This window comes from Xenopus laevis, chromosome 5L (assembly GCF_017654675.1).
Source record: "Xenopus laevis strain J_2021 chromosome 5L, Xenopus_laevis_v10.1, whole genome shotgun sequence".
NCBI lineage: Eukaryota > Metazoa > Chordata > Amphibia > Anura > Pipidae > Xenopus > Xenopus laevis.
Genome location: NC_054379.1, coordinates 36029760 through 36051835, shown reverse-complemented (window position 1 = coordinate 36051835; position 22076 = coordinate 36029760). Strand labels below are relative to the sequence as shown.

At 39.8% G+C, this 22076-nt stretch overlaps 1 protein-coding gene and 1 long non-coding RNA gene across 15 annotated transcripts in view; one reads left to right on the top strand and one right to left on the bottom strand.

Moving 5' to 3' along the window:
• LOC108716608 overlaps positions 1 to 22076 on the top strand; it is a 442310-nt gene that overhangs the window by 361839 nt on the left and 58395 nt on the right. For all 7 annotated transcript variants that reach the window (XR_005961207.1, XR_005961210.1, XR_005961206.1 and 4 more), the window contains 2 exons: positions 19364 to 19556; positions 21606 to 22014. This is a non-coding gene — a long non-coding RNA (uncharacterized LOC108716608). The remainder of the gene's footprint in view (positions 1 to 19363; positions 19557 to 21605; positions 22015 to 22076) is intronic.
• bcl2l11.L (BCL2 like 11 L homeolog) overlaps positions 1 to 22076 on the bottom strand; it is an 88118-nt gene that overhangs the window by 22846 nt on the left and 43196 nt on the right. For 4 of the 8 annotated variants that reach the window (XM_041562322.1, XM_041562320.1, XM_041562325.1 and 1 more), the window contains 2 exons: positions 21765 to 21841; positions 19527 to 19657 (listed from right to left, as the gene is read on the bottom strand). In XM_041562322.1, the coding sequence (XP_041418256.1) occupies positions 19612 to 19657; positions 21765 to 21841 (123 nt within the window). In that variant the 3' untranslated portion in view covers positions 19527 to 19611. 8 annotated transcript variants of the gene reach the window in all.

The window sequence follows — 22076 nt, the reverse complement described above, 5'->3', positions numbered from 1 at the left end:
CCAGTGTATTATATTTGTATTACTTTAAAACATTTCATTTTTTCATGGCACTGCTCCTTTAACCCTTTGCCTGCCAAGCACGTACGGCGTACGTGCTGGCAGGCAAATGCTCAGGCTGCCAAGAACGTACATTGTACGTTCTTTAGCAGCTGAGCGCTCTCTCTGCTTCGGCGGCTTTTGCCGCCTCCGCAGAGAGTGGGGAGAGAAGACAGCCCCCTAGGCAACGAGGCTGGGGGGCTGTCAAGTCGGATCTGCGACTCGATTGTCGCAGATCCGACTTCAAAGTAGCAGACGCATCGCATGGAGCGTCTGCTACTACACTCACCTTCTTCCTGCCTGCAGAGCCGCCCACGCACTTCCTGCTGCGCAGCAACTCTGCAGACACGCTGCCAGGACTCCTCCAAAGAAGACAGCGATTCTCCTGCTCCAAAAACGGTAAGTGCACGTTTTTTTACACACTTACCTGCACCTACACATACTTACAGTACATTTATGCATTTTAGTAAAGATTGGAATTTTTTTAAATTTTTTTTTTTAATTTTAGCACACTTGGTCCCTTTTGTACAGTTATTTACACTTATTTACACTTATTTACATGTATTTGCACACTCAGATAACTTTTATTAGTGCACAAATATGTATACACAAACAGGTGTTTTTTTTTTTTTTTACGAATTCATTATACTGTTATCTTTTGTTTTTTTTGCCTAAAAACGTGTTATTTTGGCAGCGTGACTATTGGATAATCGATTTCGGCCACTAATTACGCTGTCAGAACAATTATTTTGTTATTTCATTGATTTACGCTATTTTTGTGGTTTTATTGCAATTTTATCCCTGCATTATTGTTCCCTATGTATCTTTAGTATCGTTTTGCTGTTTGGTGCTTTGGTATAGAAAGATAGATTTTACTTAGTTTGATCCGCCAAAATATGTGCTTTCCAAAAATATATGGGTTTCTGGGGGTCTTTTTACAGTTTGGGGGTCTTACGGCACATAACGTACAGTTAGGGTTCTCTTTTCTGCAGCTTAGTTGGCTAGCGTGAAAATTCATAGTTACGTTTTTCATTTGGGGTCCATACACAACACATACTTTGGTAAATCTATACATATTGGGCATCAAACTATTTATTAGACCTCTGACGTCCATATTTAGAGAGATTTTTCTTTGTACGTAAAACATTGTGTCCGATAAATGCGGCAAACTGCAACATTTTTAGGCGATTTTCAGAAATGTTGTAAAAACCTATATGTTTAGAAAAGCTTTGCAGTTTGGTAGTTTCGTGTAGAAAGACGTCGTTATCTTTGTTGGAATCGGCAGAATGTGTACTTTCCAAAAATGTATGGTTTTGGGGGGTCATTGCTGTTAGGAGGGTCTTGAGGCAAATAATATGAAGTCAAGGGTCTATGTTCACAGAAGGCGAATGGGCAGCGGAGAAAACTCATATTCACTATTTTTATTTGGGGTCCGCACATGCCAGCTGCCTTGGTATATCTATGCATATTGGGCATCAAACTGTTCAGTAGACCCTTGGCATCAATATTTATGGTGTTTTACAATTGTATGTAAGAAATTGGGTGAGATAAATGCGGCCAATTGCAATATTTTTAGGCGATTTTCAGAAATGTAAAAACAGTTGCTTTTATCGCCAAATTTAGGAAAGGCTTGCGACTTGGTACTTTGGAGTACAAAGACATGCATACCCAATTTGGATTCGCAGGAATGTGTACTTTCCAAAAATATATGGTTTTATGGGGTGAACGCACTTTTTTCTACCTTTGCCCCCCCCAAAACAATGTAAATGTGTTGATTTTGCAGTACCTGAAATGACAGACCATATGGGGGTCTTTGTTTTGGGGCCCCTATACGCCACGTGCTTGGGTACACCTATACATATTGGGCATCAAACTGTTCAGAGGACCCCAGGCTTTCATATTTGGGGTGATTTGTCTTGATACCTAAAAGTATGTGGGTAATACAATGCTGCAGGGTCGAAATTTTGAAGTCATTTTTGGAAATGTCCCCCAAATCACCAAATTTAGGAATGGTTTGCGGCTTGGTACTTTGGAGTACAAAGACATGCATACCCAATTTAGATCCGTGGGAATGTGTACTTTCCGAAAATATATGGTTTTCTGGGGTGAACTTACTTTTTTCTACATTTTCCCCCCTCAAAACAATGTAAATGTGTTGATTTTGCAGTACCTGAAATGACAGACCATATGGGGGTCTTCGTTTTGGGGCCCCTATACGCCACGTGCTTGGGTACACCTATACATATTGGGCATCAAACTGTTCAGAGGACCCCAGGCTTTCATATTTGGGGTGATTTGTCTTGATACCTAAAAGTATGTGGGTAATACGATGCTGCAGGGTCGAAATTTTGAAGTCATTTTTGGAAATGTCCCCAAAATCACCAAATTTAGGAATGGTTTGCGGCTTGGTACTTTGGAGTACAAAGACATGCATACCCAATTTAGATCCGTGGGAATGTGTACTTTCCGAAAATATATGGTTTTCTGGGGTGAACTTACTTTTTTCTACATTTGCCCCCCTCAAAACAATGTAAATGTGTTGATTTTGCAGTACCTGAAATGACAGACCATATGGGGGTCTTCGTTTTGGGGCCCCTATACGCCACGTGCTTGGGTACACCTATACATATTGGGCATCAAACTGTTCAGAGGACCCCAGGCTTTCATATTTGGGGTGATTTGTCTTGATACCTAAAAGTATGTGGGTAATACGATGCTGCAGGGTCGAAATTTTGAAGTCATTTTTGGAAATGTCCCCAAAATCACCAAATTTAGGAATGGTTTGCGGCTTGGTACTTTGTAGTAGAAAGACATGCATACCCAATTTAGATTCGTGGGAATGTGTACTTTCCGAAAATATATGGTTTTCTGGGGTGAACTTACTTTTTGCTACCTTTGCCCCCCCCAAAACGATGTAAATGTGTTGATTTTGCAGTACCTGAAATGACAGAACATACAAGGGGGGGTCTTCCTTTTAGGGCCCCTATATGCCACGTGCTTGGGTACACCTATACATATTGGGCATCAAACTGTTCAGAGGACCCTAGGCTTTCATATTTGGGATGATTTCTCTTGATACCTAAAAGTATGTGGGTAATACGATGCTGCAGAGTAGATATTTTGAGGTGATTTTTGGAAATGTCACCTAAATCACCAAATTTAGGAATGATTTGCGGCTTGGTACTTTGGCGTAGAAAGACATGCATACCCAATTTGGATTCGTTGGAATGTGTACTTTCCGAAAATATATGGTTTTCTGGGGTGAACTTACTGTTTTCTACTTTTGCCCCCCCCAAATCGATGTAAATGTGTTGATTTTGCAGTACCTGAAATGACAGACTATATGGGGGTCTTCATTTTAGGGCCCCTATATGCCACATGCTTGGGTACACCTATACATATTGGGCATCAAACTGTTCAGAGGACCCTAGGCTTTCATATTTGGGGTGATTTGTCTTGATACCTAAAAGTATGTGTGTAATACGATGCTGCAGGGTAGATATTTTGAGGTGATTTTTGGAAATGTCACCTAAATCACCAAATTTAGGAATGATTTGCGGCTTGGTACTTTGGCGTAGAAAGACATGCATACCCAATTTGGATTCGTTGGAATGTGTACTTTCCGAAAATATATGGTTTTCTGGGGTGAACTTACTGTTTTCTACTTTTGCCCCCCCCAAATCGATGTAAATGTGTTGATTTTGCAGTACCTGAAATGACAGACTATATGGGGGTCTTCATTTTAGGGCCCCTATATGCCACATGCTTGGGTGCACCTATACATATTGGGCATCAAACTGTTCAGAGGACCCTAGGCTTTCATATTTGGGGTGATTTGTCTTGATACCTAAAAGTATGTGTGTAATAAGATGCTGCAGGGTAGATATTTTGAGGTGATTTTTGGAAATGTCACCTAAATCACCAAATTTAGGAATGATTTGCGGCTTGGTACTTTGGCGTAGAAAGACATGCATACCCAATTTGGATTCGTTGGAATGTGTACTTTCCGAAAATATATGGTTTTCTGGGGTGAACTTACTGTTTTCTACTTTTGCCCCCCCAAAACAATGTAAATGTGTTGATTTTGCAGTACCTGAAATGTCAGACTATATGGGGGTCTTCCTTTTAGGGCCCCTATATGCCACATGCTTGGGTACACCTATACATATTGGGCATCAAACTGTTCAGAGGACCCCAGGCTTTCATATTTGGGGTGATTTGTCTTGATACCTAAAAGTATGTGGGTAATACGATGCTGCAGGGTCGAAATTTTGAAGTCATTTTTGGAAATGTCCCCAAAATCACCAAATTTAGGAATGGTTTGCGGCTTGGTACTTTGGAGTACAAAGACATGCATACCCAATTTAGATCCGTGGGAATGTGTACTTTCCGAAAATATATGGTTTTCTGGGGTGAACTTACTTTTTTCTACATTTGCCCCCCTCAAAACAATGTAAATGTGTTGATTTTGCAGTACCTGAAATGACAGACCATATGGGGGTCTTCGTTTTGGGGCCCCTATACGCCACGTGCTTGGGTACACCTATACATATTGGGCATCAAACTGTTCAGAGGACCCCAGGCTTTCATATTTGGGGTGATTTGTCTTGATACCTAAAAGTATGTGGGTAATACGATGCTGCAGGGTCGAAATTTTGAAGTCATTTTTGGAAATGTCCCCAAAATCACCAAATTTAGGAATGATTTGCGGCTTGGTACTTTGGCGTAGAAAGACATGCATACCCAATTTAGATTCAGGGGAATGTGTACTTTCCGAAAATATATGGTTTTCTGGGGTGAACGTACTGTTTTCTACCTTTGCCGCCCCCCAAAACGATGTAAATGTGTTGATTTTGCAGTATCTGAAATTACAGAACAAACGGGGGGTCTTCCTTTTGGGGCCTCCTATGCCACGTGCTTGGGTACATCTATTCATATTGGGCATCAAACTGTTCAGTGGACCCAGGATTTTATATTTGGGGTGTTTTACATTGATACCTAATGATGTGTGGGAGATATGTTGCTGTAGAGTGGAAGCTTTGAGGTCATTTTTCAAAAAATTCACCAATTTCTATAAAACACTATAACTTTAGGAAACAATTGCAACTTGGTGGTTTGGAGTACAAAGATATTTCTACCCATTTTTGATTCACCAGAATCTGTTCTTTCTAGTAATGGGTAGTTTTCTTGGGTAAACCTACTGTTAGTGGAATGTTTGGCCTTGAAATCAAAAGTATGCCGTTTGGGGAGTGTTGCTTTGGAAATTTGGTTGTGTACTGCTTGTAGATTTTGAGCTATACAAGTGAGAAATCTCCATAAAACTATATATATTTGGTATTGTCGCGTTCAGGAGACATAGACCTTTCTAAATCAGCTGTGTTCTCGTACGTAAAATGAATGATGTTTCTGATATATGTGATTGTTCTTCGTGCAACATGATTTTTTTCATTTTATTTGACACTTAGAATCCAATATTTTTTTAGAGAAGTAGAATTACACCAAAATTCTTGCATATTGTGAAAGTTCAGGTTGTCCTGAAAAAAACAATATATTGTTTTCCTGGGTTAACTAAAAGACCACCCCAGGAAAGGCCCTTAAAGTGAAAGAGTGCAAAATATCTAAAAACTGCTTGGCAGTAGATGTTCGCATCTAGGACAAAACGGCTGGCAGGGAAAGGGTTAAGTTGTCCCCCCCAGGGGCCAGACCCAAAGAGCCAATAGACATTCACACAGTCCTTGTCCACACCCCAAGGAGGGCAGGGCCCACAGTTTTGGAACCGTTGCACTGGATTTTTGGAATATAGTTGGTGGGATTTTCTTCTATTCATACAGAAAAGGTTGGGCACTGGTGTTAGGGATCAGGCCTGGCTCAAAGTCAGTATTTGGATTCATCCCACGGGTATAGAGCCGGGTTGAGATGAGGGCTCTGTGCAGACCAGTGTTTTTTACTCTTCTCTGGATCAATTAGCAGTTATATAGGGACATAAACGATTGAACTTGATGGACATCTCTTTTCAATCTGACTTAATATGTTACTATGTAATTAGTGTATTTGTTATTGGCATTCAAGAATCATGCAGCGCTACAAATTATTTGTACTTTTGTGCATATAACTAAAAAGATCACATTTAGGGGCAGATTTATCAAAGGTCGAGGTAAATTTTCGAATGAAAAAAATGAATGAATTTCTAGCTATTTTGTGTACTTCGACTAGGGAATAGTCCAAATTTGATTCGAATTTCGGAAATTTACGGTCTCTTTAAAAATTCTACTTCGACCATTGACCTGATTCATCTAAAACCTGCCGAATTGCTGTTTTAGCCTATGGGGGACCTCCTAGAATCTATTTGGAGTAAATTGGTGGACTTTGGTGGACTTTGAATCGAATTCAATCGAATGCACTATTCCTTCGATTCGTATGATCCAAATTTGGACAAATACTGACCTATTCGACCAAAAAAAAAACTTCGACTTCATTTCGGTTGGTCTTTTTGAATTCGAATTTCGAAGTTTTTTTTCAATTCGAAATTCGCCCCTTGATAAATATGCCCCTTAGAGTTGTATGTTTTGTTCCATTACACCTGGGTAGGTTTCGCAATCCCAGATTATCTTGAAAAAATAATATATGTTCGTAGCTAGTTACCTCTTCAAGAAATGCCCAACAAAATGTCTTAATATTGTCTGGTATTTAACACAAACGACATGCTGAATGGACTGGCACTGAGAGGTTGAAGCATAACAGCACCATGTCCGCCATTCTGTTTGCTACCATAGGGACAGAAGTTGGTAAAATTGCATGGCAGCCCCATTAGTTAGGGCAGAGACACACGCTGCTATTTTGGGAAATTAGTTGCCGAGCAAAATCGCTTCTTCTTCAGGCGACTAATCTCCCCGAACTGCCTTTCCGCCAGCTAGAATGTAAATCGCCGGTGGGATGGCAGTCGGAATGCTTTGTTTTCCAAAGTCACCCGAAGTTGACACACGAGGAAACTTCGCCCGATTTCGGAAAGCCAAAGCGTTCCGAGTGGGAAGGCAGTTCAGGGATATTAGTCGCCCGAAGAAAAATGTGATTTGACGGTGGGCGATTAATCTCCCGAAACAGCAGCGTGTGTCTCTGCCCTTAAGAGGTGGGGATGAAGCTCACTGGAGACATCTTGCATTTGTATTGAGGGTTGGGGCAGCTACTTTGAAAGCTAAGGGGGCAAATCATTTTAGGGTTGTTTTTATTTTATCAAGAGTAAAATAAGAACTTCTTATCCCCGCTCGAGGCCAGTCTTCTGTTGTAATTGTTATGGGATCCATTATCCAGAAAGCTCTGAATTACGGGAAGGCCATCTGCCATAGACTTCATTATAATAGCTTGTACTTGATCCAAACGAAGATATAATGAATCCTTAATGGAGGCAAAACCAGCCTATTGGGTCTAATTAATATCTAAATCATTATTTAAAGGGGTTGTTTACACTTTTTTCAGTTCAGTTGGTTTCAGATAGTTCACCAGAATTAAAGTTTTTTTCTATTACTTTTCACCTTTTCTACCTTCTAAAGCAGCTGGGGGTGGGAGTGGCCGACTGCATCTGTTCTAAATTGATACATTAGTCGAAATATTTCTTATCTTTGTCCCTGCTGAGTAGTGCGGCCCCATATTCACAGGTGGGTCGGATTCGGGCCAACCTCGCACACCCATTTGCGGGTGGTGGGCAGGTCCCGGTCAAGCTCTTCTTCCTGCTCTCCCCGTCCGCCATCTTACACTGCCGGCCTCCGAATTCCTGTATTATAGCCACACGCCTGCTCGTCCCGCCCCTTTTGTGACATCATGGGCGGGTCTATAAAAGGAACTCGGAAGTAGGGCGTGGGTGGCGGAAGGGTGGGTTTGGGTAAAAACCGACCAGCACATCACTACTGCTGATCAGAATCCCTGAGTTTTATTAATGGCAGTTGTTAGAATTGATACAATAGTTGCTAATACTCCACAGATGCTGCTGAGAAATGTATCAATGAATGGAGCAAATTGTAACAATTTAGTATCTGCACCTGAATTATTAAACCGCCAAACACCAGAGACAGGAACATTCAATTTTATATGGGGCCGGTTATCCAGAATACTCGGGACTTTCCGGATAATGGATCTTTCCGTAATTTGGATCTTCATACCTTAAGCCTACTGGAAAATCATTTAACCAACTGAACTGAGAAAAGTGTAAACAACCCCTTTAAATAATGATTTCGATATTAATTAGACCCAATCGGCTGGTTTTGCTTCCAATAAGGAATAATTATATCTGAGTTTGGATCAAGTACAAGGAACTTTTTTATTATTACAGAGAAAAAGGAAATGTGTATTATTTGGATAAAATGGGAGTCTATGGGAGACGGCCTTTCCATAATTTGGAGCGGGTAACGGATCCCATACCTCTACTTAAATTTTGGAAAAACAGTAAAAAATAAAATGGAAAGCAATTGAAGAAAAAAAATCTTTATTTCAGGTGAACAATCTGAAAAAGTGTTTGGAAAGTGAACAACCGTTTTAACTAAACTTGTTTTATGAAATACCCCAGGTCCCGAGCATTTTGGATAACAGGTCCCATACCTGTATTATTTCAAGTATTCCCATGGATACGGTGTGTTTACTTTTCCTCACCGTCGGTGTATCAATCGCTGGGATAGTGAAGGCCTTGGCGCTGGTCCAGTAATTAGCAAACATCCCGTGTGACTGATAATGACCTGATCATGTACATTTCACCCACAGGCCTGACAGGAAGTAGATAATGTTACACAAAGCCAAATAACATCCAGGAGGTAATTAGAGGAAACACAATGAGAATTCATTTGATCATTCAAAACATTTTATTTATATAAAACTCATCAGGAAAAAAAACAAAAAACAGGCCTTAAAATTCTACATTATATACAGCTATATTGCACAAGTAAAGTGGCAATTACCCTGTAAAAAAATGATCAGTGCAAAATACACAAGGAAGCCATTAAAATGCTACATATGCTGGGTCCTATGAACAAACATTAGTGATAGAACTATATACACATATACAGGAGAGATAGAAAGGGTGACTTGCATAGAAGGTTTCAGGAGAGAAACAGTCGCAGTGAAACAGACGTGGTCTCGCTGGACACACAATGACAAACATAAAGCTTTAAGGGAAGTAGATATTTACAATTTGATGTTCCATGGAATTGGTTTAATGCATAGTGTGGCATTGAAATATCAAAGGTGGCTTCCTTCCTTACTCAGCAGGTTTGTGCCTTAACAGTAACGGTGCTTTAAGAAAAGCGATAGGATACATGTGTGTACATACAGGTATGAGATCCATTATCTGGAAACCCATTATGCAGAAAGGACATCTCCCATAGACTCCATTTCATCCAAATAATCCAGATTTTTAAAAATGATTTCCTTTTTCTCTGTAATAATAAAACAGTACCTTGTACTTGATCCAAAAGAAGTTATAATGGGGTATATTTATCAAAGAGAGAAGTTAGAGATGGCCACCGACTAGGGATGCACCAAATCCACTATTTTGGATTCGGTCGAACCCCTGAATCCTTTGTGAATGATTGGGCCGAATACCGAACTGAATTTGCATATGCAAATTAGGGTGGGAAGGGGGAAAACATTTTTTACATCCTTGTTTTGTGACAAAACGTCATGTGATTTCCCTCCCGCCCCTAATTCACAAACGCAAATTAGGATTCGGATTCAGTTCGGCCAGACAGAGGGATTCTAAGAGGGGGTCTAATCTAAATCCTGCTGAAAAAGGCCGAATCCTGGATTCCGTGCCTCCATGGAGTAATATTCCGCCACTCTCCATTAATTTCTATGGCATTTTGAAAGGCGTATTTATCAAAGGATGAACTTTCAACTCTCACCCTTTGATTAATACGCTTTCCAAAATCCCATAGAAATGAATAGAGAGTGGCGGAATTTCACACTAGAGGACTGCGGCCATCGCAAACTTCACTCTTTTGATAAATATACCTCATTGAACCCTTATTGGAAGCAAAACCAGCCTATTGGGGTTATTTAATGACTTGGATCATGATCTGGTAGACTAGTATGAAGATGCCTTATCTGGAAAACCTGAGAATTCTGGATAACGGGTCCCATGCCTGCATTCCGGATAACCGGTCCCATACCTGTATTCTGTTCTGTGCATACAAATATATATAATGTCACTTATATACATCCGAGCAAACTAGAACAACATTAATAGAAATATGCTCGGCCTTTTGAGTGGGATTTTTGGAATAATTCTGTCTGTTTGTCTGTTCCCATTGATCCCTTTACCAGCGCCAGTTAAAGTTGGAAAGGCTCTATTTCCAGCACCAGCTCAGCATTATCTTTGGCTATATCTGTCACTGAAAACCTTACTGAGTAAAGGTGCTTCTTTGCTTTAACTTGGGATCATGGCCGCCCCTCTCAGTCAGTCGCAGGATTGAATCCATTGGGCAACGCAACAAAATGGCCAAATCCTCCAATTGACAAGTTGTGCGCATGATCCAAGTCAATGCAGTAATCACGCTCACAAAGGAACACGATTGAGTTCTACATCGGTAATTGCCTAGAAAATAACAAATATTTCATATATACATAAAAAGTGCAATTATTCTAAGTAGTCAGTTTGGCCTGGATCTACCTGACTCATCACAAAATAAAAAGTTCTTGGGGAAGGGGGGGCGCATTAGAAGCGACAGACCACAAGCGGGTATTGCTTTCATAATAATAGTGCAAAGAGAAGCCCACTTGAACAGTGCACTTTTGCCTTACGTTGTTCCAGGAGGGATTAACAACACGTATGGGCCAACCAGTAGCTTTGGTACGGAACGATATGGCGAGGGGCTCGTTGATGGTTTTTGCAACACTACACATACAGCTGAAACACACAAAGGGGGATTTTCTGTTTTTTGTGCTTGCTAAAATATTAGCTGTTTTTAGACTGCTCATAACAGGCTTTGGCCTATACAGCTCTCTTTTAGAGCGTCAGCAACACTATTAACCCTACAGTTAAATGACTAATCTGGTGGTGTGTAGTAACTGGGGTCACCGACACTCTCACTCTGCATGAGCCAAAAGCCATTATAAAACTGCTAATATCTCCAAAATGAGTGATTTCCCAAATGCACAAGATAGTGGATGGCCATATGGAATATTCCATGTCAGTCTCAACTCTGCAGTAAAACAATAGCATTGCGGTGCCTGTGCAGTACATTGGGGCTAATGTCCCGCACCCCAAAATCTTTTATCCAGTCCCACTGTACTCAGTGTTGATAATGGGGTATCCATGTCCCCCAAACCTATTGCATCTCACAACACAAACTTGGATCAGTCCACACAAAGCAGTTAAACCTAAATGGGGTTGATGCCCTTAGAAGTAACGTTAATATAATGCACACAATAGTATTTTAAGACAATTTGCAACGGAAACCTTCATATGTTTTTGAAGATTTTAAATTATGTAACATTCCTGACGTTTTTCTTTTCATTTCCCACCATTACATTGGCCTCCTCCCAAGCTGCATCAGTGTGAAAACCATGATTGGGTGAATGTATACTAGAAGCACTCGGGTTACCAATTCAATTGATTCAAGCAGGAAACCAGAAATGACACAAGGCAAGATGGCGGCCGCCAACAAAGCTGTGCAGCTCTGCGTTGTCTTGTTGCAATGAAGGGGCCCAATAATATTTTTATAGTTGTTAATGCTGCAGTTTAGGAGGGGGTCCAACTCAATAAGCCAATCTATAATTTATTAGAAACTTAAGCTATGTATTAACTTACATTTTTGGGGAGATTTTGTGTTAACACTGCTACTAAGCTGAAAGGTCCCTATGGACAGGTGAATCTGTGGCTCGAGTTACTTTGTGCTTCATCTTGGGAAATGTGAAGAGAACAACTGCCCAGGGAACCATGAGAAACAAGGGATGGTTCAGGGTTAACAATGAAATGATGCAATCAGTAGTACAAATCATTGTTCCATTAGTGGATTATAGTAAGTAGCAACATCATTCTGCTACACACGAGTGAACAGGAAACAAATGACACAATTCCTGAACCATTTGCCTTGGCTGGGGAAGAGCAGTCCTACGGCTAAATGCAGTTTATATGGGTATTCCTGTCCAGTACAGACTATATTCTTTAGAGCCTTATGTATAGTAGGATGAACATCACCTGGTAGTACCACACCGTTAATTAATGTATTCTGGTGATTGGTAGGTTTGGGGTATATATTTGGTTTACCTGTATGCTTTTTGTTCAGCCTACAGGCACGAAACGCACAAGGCTATGTATTAACTTACTTTGTGGCCTAAAATAAGATTCTCAGCCTTTTTACAAGCCAGTTTGTGGGATCTGCGAGTGCCTGCCATTTTCTCCTTTGGTACCACACAGTTATACCCTAAAACATTACTAGCAGAACACAGATACATCACATACCTTGTTGGGGGGGGCTGCATTATAATTAACATTGAAGACTGGTTTCAGAATACTTTGTGGCATACAGCTGGCTGGAGGATCCACTTCAGAAAGAGAATCCACAGAGAGGAGATACAGAACGTCATACACCAGACAGAGCAACATTTCAGTGTAACATGGAAATACAGATTAAAACAAGGCGTCTACAGGGAAACTGCTCCATCAGTCTGTGGGGGGCACTGCTTGTCGGAAACCTAAGTCCACTAAAGCCCTTTACACAGTATAGAAACAAATACAAGGACATTAAATTAAAACAAAAGCCATAAATATACATCCTATCTACAAGATTAAGACACTTTCTCCTGGAACCGTTCCTCTAGGATGGAGACCTCCAGTGATCCAGAATTGTCTCTTTCTCTCCATTATTTACAAATAACTTCCCCTTTAGGCCAAGTGGCACCAACAAGGTTACATTTCCAAGTATACAGACGTGTGTGTGTGTGTGTGTGTGTGTGTGTGTGTATATATATATAAAAATAAACACTTATATAAAGCAAAGCAGACGGAGAGAAACTGGGTTTGTGGCTCAGTTAAAAGAACAGCAAATAAATAGTCACTTGTGTCTACAGTAATACAGTAGGGTAAGCCAATAATAAAGCCTTTGGCAGTTTCCAAAGATTGCCAAAATCACCTGCCTGTCTCATCTGCATGGAGTGTTGCCCTAAACACAACCATAACAGCCTCCCTTGTACGGACCCCACAAATCTGAAGTGGTTTTAAAGGGAAAGAATTCCACTTTTTTTGGCAAGAAGCTCATTCAGTTTGTTTGGGATTCTGGTGTATTTTTTATTTCTAAATTACAATGCAAACAATTCACTCAAACAATACAAAACGTCATTCCTGAACCAGCAAGTGTATTTTTTTAATTTATAATATTGGTGTGTAGGCAGCCATCTCGGGTCATTTTGCCTGGTCATGTGCTTTCAGGAAGAACCAGCACTTTAGGATGGAACTGCTTTCTGGCAGGCTGTTGTTTCTCCTTCTCAATGTAACTGTGTCACAGTGGGACCTGGATTTTACTATTGAGTGCTGTTCTTAGATCTACCAGGCAGCTGCTATCTTTTGTTAGGGAGCTGCTATCTGGTTACCTTCCCATTATTTTGTTGTTAGACTGCTGGGGGGGAAGGGAGGGGCTGATATCACTCCAACTTGCAGTACAGCAGTAAAGAGTGACTGAAGTTTATCAAAGCACAAGTCACATGACTGGGGGCACCTGGGAAACTGACAATATGTCTAGCCCCATGTCAGATTTCAAAATTAGATATTAAGAAATCTGTTTGCTCTTTTGAGAAATGGATTTCAATGCAGAATTTTGCTGGTGCAGGACTACTAAGTGATGCTTTTTTAAAAAAAAACAAAAAAAACGTTTTCCCATGACAGTATCCCTTTAATGTAAACAGTGCTCTGCTTTTTATATTGGGCAAGGCATAGATTCTTTGGACAGCAGAAGAAACATGGAACAAGGTGAAGGAGGGGGTTTAATGACACTGCAAGCCTAGCAGGGGAGGAGAAATGTTCCATACAAGCCAGAGGCAGACTATCATGGCTTCCTCTCAATCTGAGAAATCAATTATATCTGTGTACAATAAAAAAAAAATCCTATAATGTATATTCTTGTGCAACTGAATGAGCTTGTGTCAAGAGGTAACTTTTTCCTTTAATATAATGTGAACGCTCAGTCATACCTATAGCCAGCAAAGTCTGAACAAGGAACATATAGAGGAGAGAGAATAAAATATGCTTTTTACCTTGTAGCCAGCTATCTCCTGATGCCTGGGTCTCACTAAATGAACAGCCAACCGAGTTGCACAATGTGAGAGTTCCTTAGGGTAGTGACAAGAGAGCACAATGCTAACCATAAACAGAGACTATGCATTTCCGTGATAACCAGAAAAATATAACACAGCTGGATACACAAGCATCTTCAGCACAAATGTACACAATGGCTAACGGGCACAAAATCGCCACACTCTGTAGTTCCATTTATACATGAGCGAGTGACCCCTTGGACTTGCCATGGAGTTTTACTTCATATAACCAGCAACAAAACTGACACAACAATTGTTGCTGTTGACTTCTAATAAGTGTTGGCAGGCTCACATGCAATACGGCAAGCGTTGTGGCCGCTCCTAGTATAAATGCAAACATACAGTGAAGGAGAATTCTAGGCAGGCCATCAATAAACTGTGCCACTGTTAGGAAAATGAAGATATGCCATATGTAGGGGGTTAACAGTTAATCCATATGAAACTGACCACAGATTCCAGTATAGCGCCCCCCACAAAGGCTTGCGTCACAGATGCCTTAAAAGTAGAGTAACATCAAAAAATGAAAGTGTCTTAAAGTGATAAAAATATAATGTACTGTTATGCCACAATGGTAAAACTGGTGTGTTTGCTATAGAAACACAACTATAGTTTATATAAACAAGCTGCTGCAAAGCCATGGGGGCAGTCATTCAAAGCTGAAAGAGGAGAAAGGCACAGGATACACAGCAGATAACAGATAAGCTCTGTAGTATACAATATGATTCTTCAGAATGTATCCGTTATCTCCTGTGTATCCTGTGCTTGAATGGCTGCCCCCATAGCTACACAGCAGCTTGTTTATATAAACCAGTGATCCCCAACCAGTAGCTCGTGAGCAACATGTTACTCTTCAACCCCTTGGATGTTGCTCCCAGTGGCTTCAAAGCAGCTGCTTATTTTTGAATTCCAGGCTTGGGGGCAAGTTTTGGTTGTATAAAAGCCAAGTGTTTTGCCAAACAGAGACTCAATGTAGGTTGACAATCCATATAGGGCTTCCAAATGGCCAATCACAGCACTTATTTGGCATCCCAAGAACATTTTTCATGCTTGTGTTGTTGCTCCCCAACTCCTTTTACTTCTGAATGTTGCTCACAGGTTCAAAAGGTTGGGGATCCCTGATATAAACTATAGTTGTGTTTCTATAGCAAACACACCAGTTTTACCAGTGCAGGGTAACAGTACATTATATCATAACTACTTTAAGACACTTTGATTTTTTGGTTTAACTGTTCCTTTAAGGCACTGGAAAGCACAAAGGAAAGACTACTTTCCAGGTGTTCATTGAATGACAGAACAAATACTTTGCTAGATCAATACGGCAAATAAAATAACCATGTCGCAACAATGAGCATAATAAGGCCTCGTATAGGTAGAAATATGGCACCCAAATTCATCATTGGCCATAAGAGGCTTTACAAACTGGCATCTCTCAATCTATACCGTATGAAATAATGTCGCCAATGCTTATCAAGAAATGTGGCTAAAACGAGAACAGACTACAGTAAAATACGCTAAATAAGAACAGACTACAGTATAGATAGAAAGAACGGATGACCTTAAATTTAAGTTTATTTTCTTCTAAGCTTGAAAACATAATTGTTAAAATATCTTATACTGAAATGTTCATAGGGCACAAAAACCCTGTTATATATATTTACATACAAGGTTTCTGACTGCGAGTTGACGTGATTGGAATATTTACAGAGAAATGTAAGAATATCCTTTGGTATTTAGCACAAGAGAGCAGAGGTTTTTTTTTTTTATTAGATAGACCAAATCTCACAAAAGGGCTCCCCCAAAACATATATGGGATATGGTGTCAGGTGTCACACTATAGGGTAGATTTATTAAGGGTCGAAAAAAAATTTATTGTCAAAATTCAACTAGGGAATTATCCAAACTCAATTAAATTCGAATTAGATTTTCGAGATTTATCATACTCTGGCCCTTTAAGAATTTGAATTAGACTATTTGCCACCTAAAACCTGACGAATTACTGTATAAGTCAATGGGAGAGGTCCAGTGACCAATTTGGAGATGTTCGTAGTCTTTTTTTTTTTAGGAGAAAAAACTCAAAACGAGTTTGATCGAATTCAAGTTTTCGGGTCGGTAAAATTCGACCAGGTTTTCCATATTCAACTATTTTAATAAATGTCCCCCAATCGAATTTTGAGTAAAAATCTAATTCATGCGGGTTAAAAAAAACTCACATGAATTCAAAATTCGACCCTTGATAAATGTGCCTGCCAATCTCAGATACAGGTTGCTGTCAAAGTACTTGGGATGGTCTCCCAGCAATGTGTATGAGGAGTACAGTGCATTGGTTTGAGAAAAGAACTGCCAATACAATTTGCATCTTATAGGATTTGCAGGGATAGCCAACTATTGGGGATATTTAATAAAATGTACTCTTTACTGGTAACCTGTTTAAAGGGATACTGTCATGGGAAATCATGTTTTTTTTCTCCAAAATATATCAGCTGAAATCCATTTTTCAAAAGAGCAAACAGATTTTTTTATATTCAATTTTGAAATCTGACATTGGGCTAGACATATTATTGTCAGTTTCCCAGCTGCCCCCAGTCATGTGACTTGTGCTCTGATAAACTTCAATCACTCTTTACTGCTGTACTGCAAGTTGGAGTGATATCAACCCTCTCCCCCCCCCCAGCAGCCTAACAAAAGAACAATGGGAAGGTAACCAGAGAACAGCTCCCTAACACAAGATAACAGCTCCCTAACACAAGATAACAGCTCCCTGGTAGATCTAAAAACAACACTCAATAGTAAAAGCCAAGTCCCACTGAGACTGATTAAGTAGTTCCATCCTAAAGTGCAGGCACAAGTCACATGACTGGGGCAGCTGGGAAACTGACAATATGTCTAGCCCAATGTCAGATTTCAAAAGTTTGCCCTTTTGAGAATTCGATTTCAGTGCAGAAGTCTGCTGGAGTAGCACTATTAACTGATGCTTTTTGAAAAAACATGTTTTCCCATGACTGTATCCATTTAATAACAAACGTCCTATTTGTTGCTGTGGGTTACTGTTCCTGGGCGAAGTTAGTGCCTTTTATTACATAAGGAGGGAGTGTTCGGTCATTATTTTGGGTAGAATAGGCTTCTTTAAAGAGAACGGTTTTAACAGAATAAATAGAAAAAATGATTTCCCCGATCAGAAATAATAGTACCGTACTACATTTCTATCTTCCTTACCATCCAACCAAGGAGTGTGTAAATGCAACTTAAGCAAATAACAAATGACCTGGGTATTAATGCTGCAATCTTAATGCTGCAATCTACTGTTTGTACAGAAGAAACTAGTGTTCACTGTATGGTGAAATAGATTTAATAAAAACAGACATGAGTTTTTCAAGGATTAGCAGTACATGTGCCGTTTAGCTTCCCGTGTGGCATTCTTCGAGGATGCAGCCACTCCAGGCACCTTACTAACATCACAGGGTACTGTGAAAGGAGAACTGTAAGTGGCATTAGTTCATACATTGGCACAATTTCAAAAACCGCATTTGAAAATGAATCATAAGATGGTATTGGTCTAGAAATGTTCTATACACATGGTATAGTCTGGGACATATAAGGAAGATCAAACATAATCTATGCAAATCTGTCCTTAGCAAATAAATTTTCTGCATTTAATTACCCTGCAGAAAGTTAAAATACTGATTAATGGAGTCACGGCAAATACAAAGTTAAGGGTTTCTGGAGGGAAAAAGTGCCCTGATGCATCAGAAAGTGCATGGGGAATATATATCAGATAAGCACCTACAATAGGAGCCACTTTGTTTCAGTCTGTAGCTTTGGATATGGGGTGTATAAGGGCAGATGAAGGAATGTGTCTCGCATCACTTTTCTGTTTATGTACATCCATAAAATAAAAAATAGGACATGTATTTTTGTAAACCCTGCCACTGCTGAAATCTAAATTATGCAGTCCATGAATATGAAGAAGTATTAAGCTTGGCTTGTCTTATGGTCTTAACATTTAGAAAATTTTAGCCAGGCAAAACAATTATATATAGATTTTTTTTTCTAAATGTTAAAAAGACCATAACATACATATATACATATATATACATATATATATATATATATATATATATATATATATATATATATATACACACACACATACACTCAGTTGGTCCCATAACTGACCTACAACGTGGATGATTTGGAAGACGTACCTGAAGGTAAGGGATGCGTAAAGCTATCAAATGCAACAAAGTATAAGAAGCTCTTACATCACATTGCTTATTAGCAAAGGAGAAGTTGTAAACACAGGCAGAAGATGTTTTATGGTTCTTCATTACACCTAATAACAATAAACCATCTGGGAGTGAGCGAGGAAGGCTTCTGCTTTACAGAGTTGCATGGAAGACGGACAAGTGCTGATGGCTCCAGTAACAGATCATTCAAGTTGCAAGCATTTTCCAGGTTCTAAATATATTCAGTTATAAAGATCCTCACAGAGAACAGATGGACTAAAAAGAATTGGGAGTGTGAATTTATAAAACCATTGTGTGAATGAACCATAGGAAAGCTGAACCGAAAGTGTGTTCCAGCAATGATGAGTTAAATCGTTCTCCCTTTGAAAACGGCGTGACCTTCTCCCCTGTTTTTAGATGCATAGTAAGGCAGCTGCGTGGATCACACCACGGCAGAAAGTCCACAGGTTGTTGGAGATGGATGTGTAACTCAGTAGAAGACTAAAAAAATATATATATATTATACACACACACATATATATATATATATATATATATATATATATATATATATATATATATATATATATATATATATATATATATATATATATATATATATATATATATATATATATATATGTGTGTGTGTGTATAATATATATATATTTTTTTAGTCTTCTACTGAGTTACACATCCATCTCCAACAACCTATATATATAAATTCATCTCCTTTGTGAAACAGTCTATAAAAACCCAGATTTAAAAAGTTTGTCATGGCAACAATGTTTCTTATTTTTCATTCCTTCCAGGCGTTTTCCAATATTGTTCGGAAAGTAAGATTTCCCATAAATCCAGAGGAGGACAGCTCGATGGATAAGTCAATTGCATAGTAGAATATGTGCTGATGTAATATAGAAATACTACAGATGGAAGTCTCGGAGAAAACAAGAAACGGAGACCCCCCCCTGAAAGATTATCCTTCATCGGCCAACACTTGTCCAGGTCAGTCATAATCTCAGGATCAGGCGTATAATGAAACGTAAGACACGCAGAATTATTACTTGGTCATTTTCCAAGGGTCGTGGAGGATGGTTGAAAATGCCCTGGAAAGAGAGAGGCACAATTAACATCACCACTGTACTGTACTGTATGTTGTCATACATCAGAGGTTCGGCTTTAAGGGCAATGTAAAACAGAAGTGTGTTCAGTTAAAGGAGAACTAAAGCTTAACTACAGAAGTAGGCTAGAAATGTTGTACGTTATGTTTTGGGCTTCTGTACCAGCCCAAGGCAACCAAAGCCTTTAGCAGAGATGACCTTTGCCCCCAAAGATGCCCCAGTAGCTCCCTATCACTTAGGGACCGACTCACAATATAAATACAATATAAATGTCACAATATAAGGTTGATAGTAATTAATACAGATAGCATCAGAATTTAATAATCAGCCCTGTAGCATCAGCTATTAGACAAAACCTAATTTTCTGCATGATGATTTGCGATGACCCCTAAGCTTAGCTTCTGAACAGCTGCTCAGAGCCCACTGAGCATGTGAGTGTCACAGACACTTTCCAAGATGGTGACCCCCTGTGACAAGTTTGAAGTTCTGGATCATTGCTGCTATTGAGAAGTTGAAACTTTAGGCAGGTGCAAGAACTGCAGTATATAAAATAAGGTATTCTTAGCCATTTATTTTTAGGGTTCAGTTCTCCTTTAAGGGCCATGCTGATTTTGCCACTTGGTACTGTGCATTTCAGCCCATGGCAAAACATGCATTTACTGTACATCTGTATGCACAGTAATGGAGACTGGGGACACTTTTCTCCTTTAGTAAACATTGAATTTTCTATTTAGGCAGGATAATCTTAAACGTGTTGTACCTTTATTGTAATCAAGCGGTAGATAAGGAAAATAAAATCAGTACCTTTAGGGTAAGGGCACACAGGCAAACTTGGGGAGTTAAGTTGCCCGGAAACTTTGGGAGACTTCAGAAAACAAATAGCGTGCCATCCCAGATTAGTCGCCCCAAAGAAGAGTGGATTTGTCGCTGGGCGAATAATCTCCTCGAATCTGCCTGTGCGCCCTGACCCTTAGTGTTTGGGGATGATCCAGCAATGATCAGTGCACTTATGTTGAGTGACCTAGGTCTACAGCAGTGGTACCCAACCAGTGGCTCGTGAGCAACAGTAGAGCAGTATTTAGTGTGTAAGCTACTAGAAGCAATGCACTCTATATAGCAGAATTCCCCAACTGCTAGCTCGTGAGCAACAAGTTGCTCCCCTAACCCCTTGGATGTTGCTTTCCGTGGCCTCAAAGTAAGTGATTATTTTTGAATTCCAGGCTTGGAGGCAAGTTTTGGATGCATAAAAAACATGTGTACTGCCAAACAGAGCCTCCTGTAGGCTGCCAGTCCTCGTAGGGGCTACTAAATAGCCATTGAAAGCCCTTATTTTTTTTCATGCTTTTCATATTCTTTTTACAACTGAATGTTGCTCACAGGTAATAAAGGTTGGGGACTCCTGTCTAGAGCAACTCCAGTACCAACTTGCACATAAAATGATAAATGAGCTGCTGGTACAGACCAGCATGCCAGAAGCCACTCTTTATTCTCCCACATACTCTATGTTCATGTTACTGTTTATACCAGGGGTCCCCAACCTTCTTTACATGCAGCATGACCCCACTTAAATGTAATAAAAAAAAAGTTGGGGAGCAACACAAGCATGAAAAAAAGCTGTAACTGTTTATTTGCCAGCCCCTATATGGAATGCCAGGCTACAGGTGGGTCTGTTTGGCAGTTCACATGGTATTTACACCTCAAAAACTTGCCTCCAAGTTAAAAATCCAAAAACGCACCTGCTTTGAGACCACTGGATGCAACCTCAATGGGGTTGGTGAGCAGCATGTTGCTCGAGAGCATCTGGTTTATATCATGGCCAAGGATCCTGTAAATGTTACCCAAGCTTTACATACCCCTCATGTTAAGCTTTATAGACAATAAATCCCATAATATCAGTTCTATAGTTCTGTGACAGTGTCGTTTCTCCCTTTAGGATGAAGGATCAGCACAGTCATTGGTACAGTGAGGATACATGGATATTACAGACGGCAGGAGTCTTTGACTACAGTTAACCAGAGTCCATGTTGCGTTTTTATTGAGATTATTCAGCCGTGCCAAAAGCTTGGAAGAAAAAGAGTGAACATCAACCTACACTTGAGCCCAGTAGGGCTCGCTCTTTCCATAGCTGCTGATTATATTGCACACTTGGGTGCCGCTGGTCAAATGATGCTGTGGATGAAAGAATTCATGGTTAAACTGCAGTCACTGAACTCTAATCCTGTGAGGAATTAAAGGCAGATGTGCACTCCAAACACTGTATTTCCCAAAAGTGTTAAAACAAGTATCAGAAGGACCATTGATTGGCCGTGTGAAGAGTGTGTGAAACAGCAACACAATGTCTGGTAGGATCTGCCAGTTTTATTATAAGGCTGTGTTGATTATCAAACTGTTCATTTTAGGAATG